Below are 12,467 nucleotides of genomic sequence, written 5' to 3' on the forward strand. Positions count from 1 at the left end.
GGACCAGGAGGCTGAGTTGGGTATCTCTGCTGAGCTAAAGAATGGTCAGTCTCCATAGGATACTCCTCAAAGTCAACTGGATTCTCCCTGGCTGAAGCCTGCATTTCCACAGGAGCTCCCAGAATCTGGTCTGGCAGTTCCTGATGGGTTGGAGAAGTTTCAACCTTTTCGGTCAGCTCTGAAGCTATGGTAATTTGCATAAATACAGGTTTAAGTGTAACACTGGGGATGTTATCATGATGATTTTGATCCTGACTTGCAGGTTCATCTGTCTCCTCCTGACTCAATGGAGCTTGAACTATATTCTGGATAGGAGATTCTGAAGCTTGAGCTGGAGACTCTTCTTGGGCTGGAAGTTTGACTTCCTCAGGGAGCTCTGAAGGCCTTGCTGGAGCTTCCATCTGGCTAGCAGGAAGTTCAATTGCTTCAGGAGACATAGAAGTTGGGGCTGGCTGCTCTGACTCATTGGGTAAGCTTTCTGTGCCCACTGGAGGACCAGGAGGCTGAGTTGGGTATCTCTGCTGAGCTAAAGAACGGCCAGTCTCCATAGGATACTCCTTATAGTCAATTGGATTCTCCTTGGCTGAAGCCTGCATTTCCACAGGAGCTCCCAGAATCTGGTCTGGCAGTTCCTGATGGGTTGGAGAAGTTTCACCCTTTTCAGTCAGCTCTGAAGCTATGGTAATTTGCATAAATACAGGTTTAAGTGTAACACTGGGGATGTTATCATGATAATTTTGATCCTGACTTGCAGGTTCATCTGTCTCCTCCTGACTCAATGGAGCTTGAACTATATTCTGGATAGGAGATTCTGAAGCTTGAGCTGGAGACTCTTCTTGGGCTGGAAGTTTGACTTCCTCAGGGAGCTCTGAAGGCCTTGCTGGAGCTTCCATCTGGCTAGCAGAAGATTCAGTCTGCTCAGGAAACTCTGTAGGTTTAACTAGCTCCTGCTGCTCTTTGGGAGAAAGTTTGGTGTACACGGGTGAAGTTTGAGGCTGAGTTGGGTATCTCTGTTGAGCTAAAGAACGATCACTCTCCACAGGAGGCGTGGCATGCCCGGCTGGCTTCTCCTGTTGACTGGCAGAAGGCCCTGTTTGCACTGGGGCTCCCAGAATCTGAACAGGGACTGCATGCTGGTTTAGAGAAGATTTGAACTTACTGGTAGGTTTTGTAGTTATGAGAACTTCCACTTCTGCAGGCTTACCTGCAACATTGGGACTGTCATAATCATGAGTCTGATGTTGTACTGCGGAATGAACCATCACCCCATGTCCTGGCAGACTCTGAGCTTTACTCTGGATGCCAAACTCTGGTACTGCCTCTGAGATTTTCTGCTGGTCTGGAAGTTTGATTTTCTCAGGGTTTTTTTCAGATTGTGTGGGGGTTTCCAAGTATTTTCCAAAAGGTTCAACCCTCCCAGATAAATCAGAATGCTGAATGTGTGGCTTGTACTCATTGAATAAAAATTTAGGGTCCACAGGAGGACCTGGAGACTGAGCTATGGCCTCTTGCTTATCTAAAAGGTTAGCCTGTTTAGGAGACTCAGCATAATGCTCTAGTACCTTCCCTTTACTGGGAGAAGGTTTTCCCTCCATAGTAACTTGCAGAATCTGAGCTAAGATCACTTTCTTGGTTGAAGAAGATTCAACTTTTTTGGTAGTCTCTGAAGTTATGGGAACCCCCATATCTGTAGGCTTAAATGTCACATTGGGAACATGATAATGAGTTTGATCCTGACTTTGAGGCTGAACTTGTGCCTCAAAACCCAGAGGGGTCGGAGCTATTTTCTCCAACAGGGACTTTAGTACTTCAACTTGGCCCGCTGACTGGGTTGAAGATCTCACCAACTCAGGGACCTGTGGGGTCGCATGCAGGGCTCTTGATTGACTTGAGGAAGATTTCATCTCCTCATGGTGCCCTTCAGTATATGCTGTGGTCTGATGCTGGTTTAGAATAGGATGAGCATCCTTACATCCCTTTGGTGTTACTGTAAGCTCCGTGTCTGCTGGTTTAGCTGTGACACTGGGCAAATCTGAGTGGAGATCTTCCTTTGGACCTTGAGATGGAGCGTTCACTACATGGTGCACTGATGACTGACCTCCAACTTGAGGAACAACTTGATTCTGAGCTGAAGCCATCCGTTGAGTTAAAGAAAGTTTTGCCTCCTCAGGGGCCTGTTGTTTTTGAGGTGGGGCCTCCTCCTGAGTTGAGGGATAGTATTCCTTTTCAAGGTGCTGTAGATGTTGAGCTGGGGCTTCTTGTTGGAGTGAAAAGGAGTGGCCCTCTAGCTGAAATTGAGATGGTTCCATTTGCTCAGAGGACTCCCGCAGCTCACGTGGGTTCACCTGGAATTCCAGAGGTAAGATGCCAGGATAAACTGTATCCACGCTAGGATGTTCATAATCATCCTGCAGAATTGGCTCTGGACGCTGAGGCTTTGCAGATTGGCCTGGCATCCCAGCAAGCTCAGCAAGTTGCTGATGCTGAGCTAGATCCTTCTTCAACTTCAGAGGTGAAACAATCAACTTGGTTGCCTTTGAGCTCAGACTATCTAGAGTTGGAACAAATGTTTCAAATGACTGATCCACAGCCTGATCTAGACCTGCAGTTTCCATCTTATGCCTGAGTCGAGGAGGCATATCTCCATCTGGCATGTGAACTACATTAGGGAGCCTTTGTTGCCAATGTTGCTTGTCATTCAGATCCTGATACATAACTTCAAGGTGATCTGGTTGTGGGGGCAGCTCTTGAGCAGAATTCGAGTCCAAGAATGGAACCAAACCCTCAGTCAACTCTTTAGGCAGGATCAAAGCTGGTGAGGCAGTAGAAGAGGCCAGGTAATCAAAGGCCCCAGGATCTGCTGGCCCTGTGAGGCCATCGGGTGATCTAGGAGGGTGATCAGAGAAGTGTGAAACCGAGGACTCTGAGAGCCCTGAGGAGTCAAAAGTCAGCTGGACTGGGTCCTGGGTCGTTTGCCAAGGTTTGGTGGCCTGGACCAAACCTTGGCAAACAAAGGTTTGTGTGGACCACAAAGGTTGCCACACAAAGAGGAGCCATGGGACCCACAGGCACAGCTGGGTCATGGTATATCGGGATTACCGGACACTATGACTTGGGCTGCAGGGGCACCACTGGCATACCCTGAGCAGGAGCCAAAGTGTTATGGAAGCCCCTTGCCAAGTGCACCTTAGCAACGGCGTGCCCCGCCCTACCCCGCCCTTTATTTGTGACATTCTTTAATAGGCTGAGAGACCCTCTTACCTCTGTGTCTGGGTAATCCTTTTCCCACAGTTACTGTGGGCCCCAGCCTCAACAGAGGAATCTATTGTCCCAGTTCCCCAAAACTGCACATTCCATACCCAATCACATGATGGGATTCAGGCCACAGACCTTGGTGGTCCTCGGATTCCAACAGCTGTTTAGGGTTGTGGGAAGCAAAGCTTCCCAAGGAAGTAAGTGGGCTTGGCCTCTGTGGGTATCCACAGTGCTGTTGATCTAAAATTCGAAATACCTACCCTCACAGGGCCAGCTAGAGAACACACTTGGTAGGTATTTGTTTCAAAATGTGGCCATTTCCTCCATGCCCTCAATAGTTGTTGTTCCATGTCTGCTAATTAATTCACTCAATTAGGTAGAGGATACCACAGGATAAGTGGTGACTCCAAGAGTCCAAAAGGAGGGGTTTGGATTGGGTCAGTAACTGAATGAGGGAAGAGGGTTTGAGTCCAAATGGAAACCCTTCATGTGTATATTATTTTACCTCTGGGATGCTCCCAGCGCCATTGCTTTGACACCTCGTCCCCTTGAACAGCAGCACTGAGAATTCAGATCCTCTCTGTGTTTTTTGTCCCTTTCTTCTTGGATTGCTTTTGTAATGATCTCTCACTCCCATAGATTTACGGGTCTTCCACCTCTCTTCTCCTCAGTATGTCCCCTCAAAGATGCAGACAGCCTCACATCAAGGATTCTATAAAAATCACACACTAGGTAGTGCCAAAAGGAATGCACACTCTTTCTCCTGGAGGTTGCACAATGAAAGATATTAAATGCCTACACAGTATTACTCATTTTGGTTGAGATTCCCTAGAAGATCTGGTATCTAGGCTTCACAGGAAAAGGATTAAGACTATCCAAGCAGCAACATTGTACTTCTAATAATCCCCAGTCCCATCCAATAACCTCACTCTTATTAAAGCATATCCAACCTGGAGGGACTTATCTAGAAAACTGGCAGACTTTACCAGAATGGAACAGCCTTCAATACCTCCAGGTTTCTGCATATAGCTTCATGGAATGAGTTTCTAACCCAGAGAGAAAAGGCTATAAAAGCCTGCAGGGTCCTCCTCAACAAAACAGTCTCAAGATTTGAGTTGCCTGGGGCATTTCAGAGTAATAGTTTTCCCCATGTTAGGCAAAATAATGCTCTCAGGCCTAGTTATGACAATATAAATTTCCTGTTTCCTAAACCTTGATCTTCAAAGGGTCAAAAAAGTTCAATGTGTGTGTGTGTGTGTGTGTGTGTGATCAAACTAATGCAAAATTCTCAAAATTCTTGGCCAAATTCCTCTTTCCAGAACAGACCTTTTCCAATAGAACCTCTTGAACTAAGATCCTTTGAGATGATATATGGAAAACATTTCTTAGTCTCTACCCATTTGATAATCACACTTTACCCAATATCCTTAATGTGGAATTAGTACAAAAGGCTTGCCCAAGAATACAGTGCCCATACACTGCTTACTCCCTCCAAAAATATGGTCTTATTGCAAATTAAACCAGAAGATACATTTTTGTTAGAGAACTGGAAACAGGAAATCAAACTTATGCAGATATTGGGCTTGTTTTTTAAGATTCGTGTATTTTTATTTGAAAGACACAGAGAGAGAGTGAAAGAAAGAGAAAGACTTGCTGTTTCATGACCGAAATGGCCACAATATCCAGAACTGGGCAGTCCGAAGCCACAAGCCGGGACCACCTTCTAGGTCTCCCACATGGGTTTGGAGGACCAAGCACTTAGGCTCTCATTCACTGCTTTCCCAGGAACATAAGTAGGGAGATAGATCACAGATAGACTGGCCAGGACTTGAATCTGATCCCATTTGGGTTGCCAGTTCCACAGGGGGAGGCACTGGCCCCATCATACAGATGTTTAAACTCCGAAGCCTTGGGGCTGGCACCATGGCAGAGCAAGCTAAGCCTGTGTGGCAGCAGCAACTCCTATGGGCAGTATTTCAAGTCCTGGCTGTTCCACTTCTGATCCATCTCCCTGCCAATGCCCTGGGAAAGCAGAGAGCACAGCCAAGACTTTGGGCCTCTGTACTCATGGATGTGATTGGAATAAGCTCCCACTTCCTGGCTTTAGACCAGCCCAGTTTGGACATTGTGGCTGACTGGGAACAAACCAGCGGATGGAACATATTCTCTATCTCTCTCTAAATCAGCCTTTCAAATAAAAATGATATATTTTTTAATTGTATAAATTTGATTTTTGATAATTTTTACATGTTTGATTAGGGTGTAAATGTCAAAGACTAGAGGGAAGTGGGTGAGACCATTGTTTCCACATTCTCTTCTTTCCTTTTGTATCTTGGGGGGAGGGAAAAGATAAATGAAAAAGCCACACCCAGCCTCCCAACCATCCCAGGGTCTCTAATGTAGGGCATTCTCCAAGAATCTTGCTCAGGTGGTTTTGATAGTTCAAAAGTTCTGTATTGCTGCTGACCTTTCCACTCCAATCACGATGACATCCCTCTAGACTCCACTGGTAGACATAGTCCACCTTAGAGACTCCTTTAGCCCAGGTGTTCACTCCAACACTTGGCTGAGGTAGTTGATTGGTTTGTTCTGTCCCCCATCCTCTGTTATCATAGCTGGTATCCTCTTCAAGCTCCAGTGTGCTGCCACATCCTCCATGTGTTTTTGGTTATGCTGTGCACTGCTCCATCTAAGCCACTTAGGAGGCCCAGCTCTGACACATGTTAAGACCATAGAACCTACAACTTTGTCCACGGTTGGAGTTCTGAGTCCAGTGTTTCAGTTGAGGGGATTCCCAAAGAAACTTCATCTGAGGTGATCCCAGACCTGAATTTGTGTGTGTGTGTCAATACAGATCCGGCACAGTCTATAGTCCAAATTGGCCTTGCACAAACTGCTCTTTGCAATTGTTGGTTCAGTTGCCTCCAGCCCTGTCTTCTATATGAACTAATGGGTGTTGCAGTCCAGTCTGATCCTGCCCACTGCACACTTAGCCCCCATGTAAACCAATGGGAGCTGAAGCCTAGTCAGAACAACCCACAATATCCCCCACCAGGTCTGCCCCTGCCCTAGATCCTGTGCTTGCCAGTATGTATAGCAGACTTGTCCTGTCTGTCCCACATCCCATTCAACTCTCATACATACCAATGGCCACTGAAGCTTGGTTCGACCCAACCAGCCCCACTATCCAGCCCACACATGTGCCAACAGATGCCACTCTCTATGTAGCTCTGCCTGTCCCAGTCCTGGTTCTCATGCTCGCCAGTCAGAGTGGCAACCTAAGAGGGAGGTGCCCATTGTTTTCCCAACGGACTCACTCCCACTTCTGTCTCTTGCACTCTCCAGGTGATACTGCAGTTTAGCTTGGTAAAGTTTGCCCCCTGTGCCAGCATCTGCTAACTGATGCTATGGCAAAGCCCAACCAATCCTCACCCACTCTGGCTTATACATGTAACAGTGGATTCAGTCCTTCCATTCTGGCTTGTCACCAATTAAGATTACATGAAGGCCAACAGGTATTGTAGCTCTGCCCAGCTTGATCTGCCCGCATCCCAGCTCTCACACTCTTCAGTGGGAATAGTGATCCAAAGGGGAGTTCCCTACAGTCCCTCTCTTTGGTTACCATTCTCCCCCAGGTCTCACCTGTGCTGGTTGGACACATTGTGGCCCAATCTGGCATGGCCTGCTTCACCTCTGCATTTGCCAGTGCGTGCTATAACCTGAGCCAAACACCCTGTCCCCAGTTTCATCTTGCACTGGTAGGAACAACAGCCTAGCCTGGTTTATCTATCCCCATGTCCAAACCATAATGTGAATTGGTTGGTATTGTGGCCCATCCTGGCATGACCCCACACACCACCCTGACTTTCAAATTTGCCAGTGGGTGATATCAACTAGCCCAGCCTGGCTTGTCCCAGACCTGAGCCAAAGGTGAGCCTGTGGGTATCATAACCCGGCCATGTCTGGGCTGCTCTCTATTGTGGTTCTTACGCTTACCTGCAGAGACTGTGTACCTACAGATGAGTTCTCCAAGTTCCTCCATCAGAAACCTTTCCCATGCCAGATTTCGCACACACCAGTGGGTCCGTGGGCCAGCTCTACTTAGTTCACCTCCTGTCCTAGCAGGAACAGTACCCTTTCCTGACTTCCCTCATTCTGGTTCTTACTATTGGGCGCTATTGTAGCCCAGCCAAGCCTAGTCCACACCCGGACACAACTCACACATAGCTCAGGAGGGGCAGAGGCCTAGCCCAGCCTGTACTACACCCACCCTGGTTCTCACAATCACCAGTAGGTGCTAGAGTCTAGCCAGTCTGGCACACCCCAGAACCAGTCCACACTTGTCCTGAGGGAGACTACAGCCATGTCCAAACCAGAGTGCAGCCCCAACTCGGCTCCTGTGCTCACCAGTGGAACCCACATCCCAGCTAGGGTGTTCCCTTAGCTTCCCAGGCAGGCCTGATCTCAGCTACAGGTTTCATGCATGCCAGTGGTTGCTCTGACCCAGCTTGGCATAGCCCCTCCCCTGTCTTGGCCTTTGCCTTCAGATGCTGCAGCCTGGCCTGGCCCAGCCAACCCCTAGTCCTAACTCTCACTGGTGGGTACAGCAACCAGACTGGCTCAGTCTGCAATCATCCCTGGTTTGTCTAAACCAGTAGGTGTTATAGGCTAGCCCAGCATGATCCATTCTCTCCTTGTTTCTGTACTTGCCAGTGGGCTATGGTTTGCTCAGCCTTGCCCAGTCTGCCCCCTTCCAAAACCAACTCACACACTTGCTGACGGATGGTGCTACCCTGCCCAAGACCCAGGCCTTAACCATTTGCTCATCAGTTGGAACTATGACCCATTAGGGGAGTTTCCCAGGTTCCCCCTTTCGACCCATTCTCAGAAGCAAATCTCACACATGCCAGTGGGTTCTTGACCCTTAATGAACATGACCTGCCCCATCCGTCCTAGCTTTGTATGAGCTGGTGCATCCAGGCCTGCCCCATACACTGTTTTATTGTGGTCATGCGGATGCTGTAGTCTGGACTTGTCCCGCTTGTTCCCAGCTCCAGTACCAGTGAACGTTGGTAAGTTCCATGGTCACATACTGCTCAGCCCATCACTATCCAAACTCTTAATCTAATCTGTGGGACTTGTAGTTCCATAAGGTTGGGCCCACATATCCCTTCAGAATCTGCTCCCCAGAACTGGTTCTCTAATGTGCTGGTTGGTGTCATGGCCCAGTCTAATGTTACCTATCCCCTGATCCAACACTCACTGTCAGGTACTGGGATCCAGCCCTTAGACGGGCCCCCAGGCACAGCTTGTGTGTACGCTGGCATGTTGTGGCCAGCCATGTTCCATGCTAATAAGTCTTACCCAGGACTACCCTGTGGGCTGGTGTATCAGTCTGACCCATAAAGAGCTTCAGGTCACTCCCCTCCAAACCACCAGGTCTCAGTCCCCTCGCTTAGCTGCAAGTACAGTGGCCCTGTAATTGGGTGTCTCTCAGGATTCATTCCTCACCTACACGTAAGAGAGACCTTATCCATGAATGTCCCTAGACAGTAATTCCATATCCCCAAGACCTCACAACTTACCACTGGGCAGCAGGCAGGAGAAACACACAAACCCAGGCCCTCCCCGAGCCTAGCATAGCTAGACGGGGAGCTGAGATCCCCAGCAGGAAGCCTGGACCGGCACGGGTTCTCCCAGCCTCAGCCATGTGCCCAAGAGAGAGTAAAGTGCCCGTGCTGCTTACCAGAGTCAGACTTACCTGGACTCTGCCCTCCCTAAAGATTTATTTTTATTATTTTTTCATTGGAAAGGCGGATATACAGAGAGGAGAGACAGAGAGGAAGATCCTCCATCCGATGATTCACTCCCCAAGTGAGCACAACGGCTGATGCTATGCCGATCCGAAGCCAGGAGCCTCTTCCGGGTCTCCCACGTGGGTGCAGGGTCCCAAAGCTTTGGGCCGTCCTCGACTGCTTTCCCGGGCCACAAGCAGGGAGCTGGAAGGGAAGCAGGGCTGCCGGGATTAGAACCAGCGCCCATATGGGATCCCAGGCTTGCAAGGTGAGGACCTCAACCACTGTGCCACCACGCCGGGCCCAATAATATATTTTTAAAAAGAAAAAGTCTGAGGGGCTGGCATTCTGGCTTGGTAGTCTAAGCTTCCAACTATAGTGCCAGCATTACAAATGGGCTCCAGTTCTTAACACAGCTACTCCACTTCCCATCCAACTCTCTGCTCTTGGCATGGAAAGGCAGCAGAGGATGGCCCAACCCAAGTGGGAAACCTGGAGAAAACTCTGTTCCTGACTGCAGATGTACAGATGTTCTTACCTTGGATAACTTGGCCAGTTCTTCCAGCCACCGTTTTCTTTATGACACTGAAAAAAAAAACCAAAGATATTCTAGGTGCTTTAAGCCTCTTCATGGTTTTAACACACCACCTGCTGAGCTGTGGAGAGGAGCCTCCCCGGGTCTCTGCAGGGGCAAGGCCACAGCCACGGACCCTCGCAACTGACCTCTCCACAGAGGCAGGGCCAGTAGGCAAGTCGCAGGTGGACAGCTGTCTCCACCACTCCCCATACCGGTCTAGCTCGCAGCCACGCAAGTCTCCAACCGTGAGTCCGTTCTCAGGGATGTTCTCCTGTTTGCACCAGAAGGAATTCAGACGTGAGGAGCACAGGGTAAGCATACTAGCCAAGGGCCCGGTGGTGTGGCCTAGTGGCTACAGTCCTCACCTTGAACGCCACCGGGATCCCATATGGTCGCCGGTTCTAATCCCGGCAGCTCCACTTCCCATCCAGCTCCCTGCTTGTGGCCTGGGAAAGCAGTCGAGGACGGCCCAAAGCTTTGGGACCCTGCACCTGCAGGGGAGACATAAATCTTTAAAAAAAAAAAAAAAGCATACTAGCCGAGATCACGGCCGGGAAGCACACCCTGGGGACCTGGCTGACAGCTCAGTAAAGGCCTGAGAACATATCCCCCACTTTTCCTCCCTCTCCTGGGAAGTTGTGTGTGGGAGTTTTCCGGATGTAAAAGTTCCCTCAAATCCTCCCAGGACCGAATGGCACCTTGGTACAAGGCAGGTCCTGTGTGGCCTTGAGCTGCCCCCAGGAACAGAGCCAAACCCACCTCACAGGCATCCAGAACAGGGGCCATGACTTCCGCTGTGCTTCGGGGGCTGTTTCCTCACCTCACTGCATGAAAATTCATTTCTTCCGCTTTTCTGTTGCCAGTCTTGGACGCACAGGCAGTCAGTGTCTACCTAGCCACCTTTAACAGGCCCACGGCTCGGCTGCCACACGTGTCAGTCCACTCTGAGGGAACCGCGAGAAGGTGCCCAGCCGCGATGCGCTCCTGGTGGTACTGCGCCTGCGCCACACAGGCTCCGGCTTTACTGCGCCTGCGCAGGCTGCCCGCGGGCGTCTAAGAGCCTGCGCAGTGTTTGAGGGAAAAGACTAGGAGAAGGCTGGCGAAGGCTCTGTGGTCCCTCTTGCCTTCCTACCTCAGAGTTTAGTGTTTCTGTTCAAGGGTGTGTTTGGGATGGAAGAAATCAGAGGCACCTGGGGCTGCTGGCTTGCTCTTGAGGCCTGAGGGCGCCAGGCTCCCCCACCACAGGCCTGGAGGTGACAAGGCCTGAGGAGTGTCCCACCTGCACCTCACAGCGTGAGTCCATGGGCCACCAACAGTCCAGGATGAAGTCCCTAAGAATCCCCCAATTGTCCTGGGAGATTCTGTGAGAGGGGTGTGTGTGTTTATGGGGGTCTGGATGCTGGGGCCTGGAGTCCTTTGAGGAGAGATTAGGAGGGGAAATCAGGTTGGCTCTACACAGGGTCACTGTCCCTGGAGCTGTTGCTGGTGACAAGGGGTCCCCAGGGTGGGGTTACGCTGAGGGATAAGGTGAGCCCTAGGGGCAGGAGGCACCTGCTGAACAGTCCCCTGTGGTTCCTTCATGGTAATGCTCAGATCCTGCTGCTCTGTCCTGACTCAGGTGTCCTCAGGTCATTCGTTCGTTTCTTACTTTATAAAATACAGTTTTCGGGCCCGGCGCGGTGGCGCAAGTGGTTAAAGGTCCTCGCCTTGCACGCCCGGGATCCCATATGGGCGCCGGTTCTAATCCCGGCAGCCCCGCTTCCCTTCCAGCTCCCTGCCCGTGGCCCGGGAAAGCAGTCGAGGACGGCCCAAAGCTTTGGGACCCTGCACCCGCGTGGGAGACCCGGAAGAGGCTCCTGGCTTCGGATCGGCATAGTATCGGCCTGTTGTGCTCACTTGGGGAGTGAATCATCGGACCGAAGATCTTCCTCTCTCTCTCTCCTCTCTGTATATCCGCCTTTCCAATAAAAAAAATAATAAAAATAAATCTTAAAAAAAAATAAAATACAGTTTTCTATATCATTCTCCTACTGGTCCAACCTCCCTAAGACTTTGATCCTAAAAATAATTCACTTTATGGAGACAGTTTGATAGTGGACAGTCACTTTAAAATATTTATTTCACATTAAAATAAACATTGAAAATCTCAGATTTTTTCTAGACAAGACCTCTTTTATGACGGCTTTAGGCCAACAAAAGCACAATTTTTAAAAATTTATTTGAAAGGCTGAGTGAGAGAGAGAGAGACATCTTTCATGTTCCATGTGTTGGTTCATTGCCCCCAATACATGCAACCAAATAGCTGGAACTGGGCCTAGCTAAAGCCAGGAGCCTGGAACTTCCTCTTGGTCTTCCACATCTATGGCAGGAGCCCAAGTACTTGGGCATTCATGGGCTGCTTTTCCAGGCACATTAGCAGGGAACTGGATCAAAAATGGAGCACTTAAGACTTGAACCAGTACTCTTAAAGGAAATGCTGGCATTTCAAGCAGAAGCTTAACCTGCACCACAGTGCTGGCTCCCAGATTTTTTTTAAGCTTTGTTTGTTTTTATTGGAAAGGCAGATTTACAGAGAGAAGGTGAAGTATATAGGGAAAGATTTTCCATTCACTGGTGCACTCCCCAAATTGCTGCAGTGACCAGAGCTGAGTCAATGCGATCTCAAGCCAGGAGCCAGGAGCTTCTTCTGGGTCTCCCACAATGGTGCACAGACCCAAGGACTTGAGCCTCCCCCCACTGTTTTCCCAGGCCACAAACAGGGAGCTGGATCCAAAGTGGCATAGCCAGGATGGGAACTGGTGCCTATATGGGATGCTGACCCTGCAGGCAGAGGCTTAGCC

General features: G+C 49.6%; 1 protein-coding gene across 1 annotated transcript; it reads right to left on the reverse strand.

Moving 5' to 3' along the window:
- Positions 1 to 72: 72 nt before the first annotated feature.
- On the reverse strand, positions 73 to 3,083 carry LOC121162365 (leucine-rich repeat-containing protein 37A3-like). The gene is made up of 2 exons (XM_040989349.1): positions 257 to 3,083; positions 73 to 140 (listed from the first exon to the last, which is right to left on the reverse strand). Exons 1-2 carry the CDS (start codon positions 3,081 to 3,083, stop codon positions 73 to 75), a joined length of 2,895 nt encoding a protein of 964 aa, XP_040845283.1.
- Between the last annotated feature and the right edge of the window lie 9,384 nt (positions 3,084 to 12,467).

This window comes from Ochotona curzoniae, unplaced genomic scaffold, assembly GCF_017591425.1.
Source record: "Ochotona curzoniae isolate NIBS_2020 unplaced genomic scaffold, NIBS_Ocur_1.0 contig_523, whole genome shotgun sequence".
NCBI lineage: Eukaryota > Metazoa > Chordata > Mammalia > Lagomorpha > Ochotonidae > Ochotona > Ochotona curzoniae.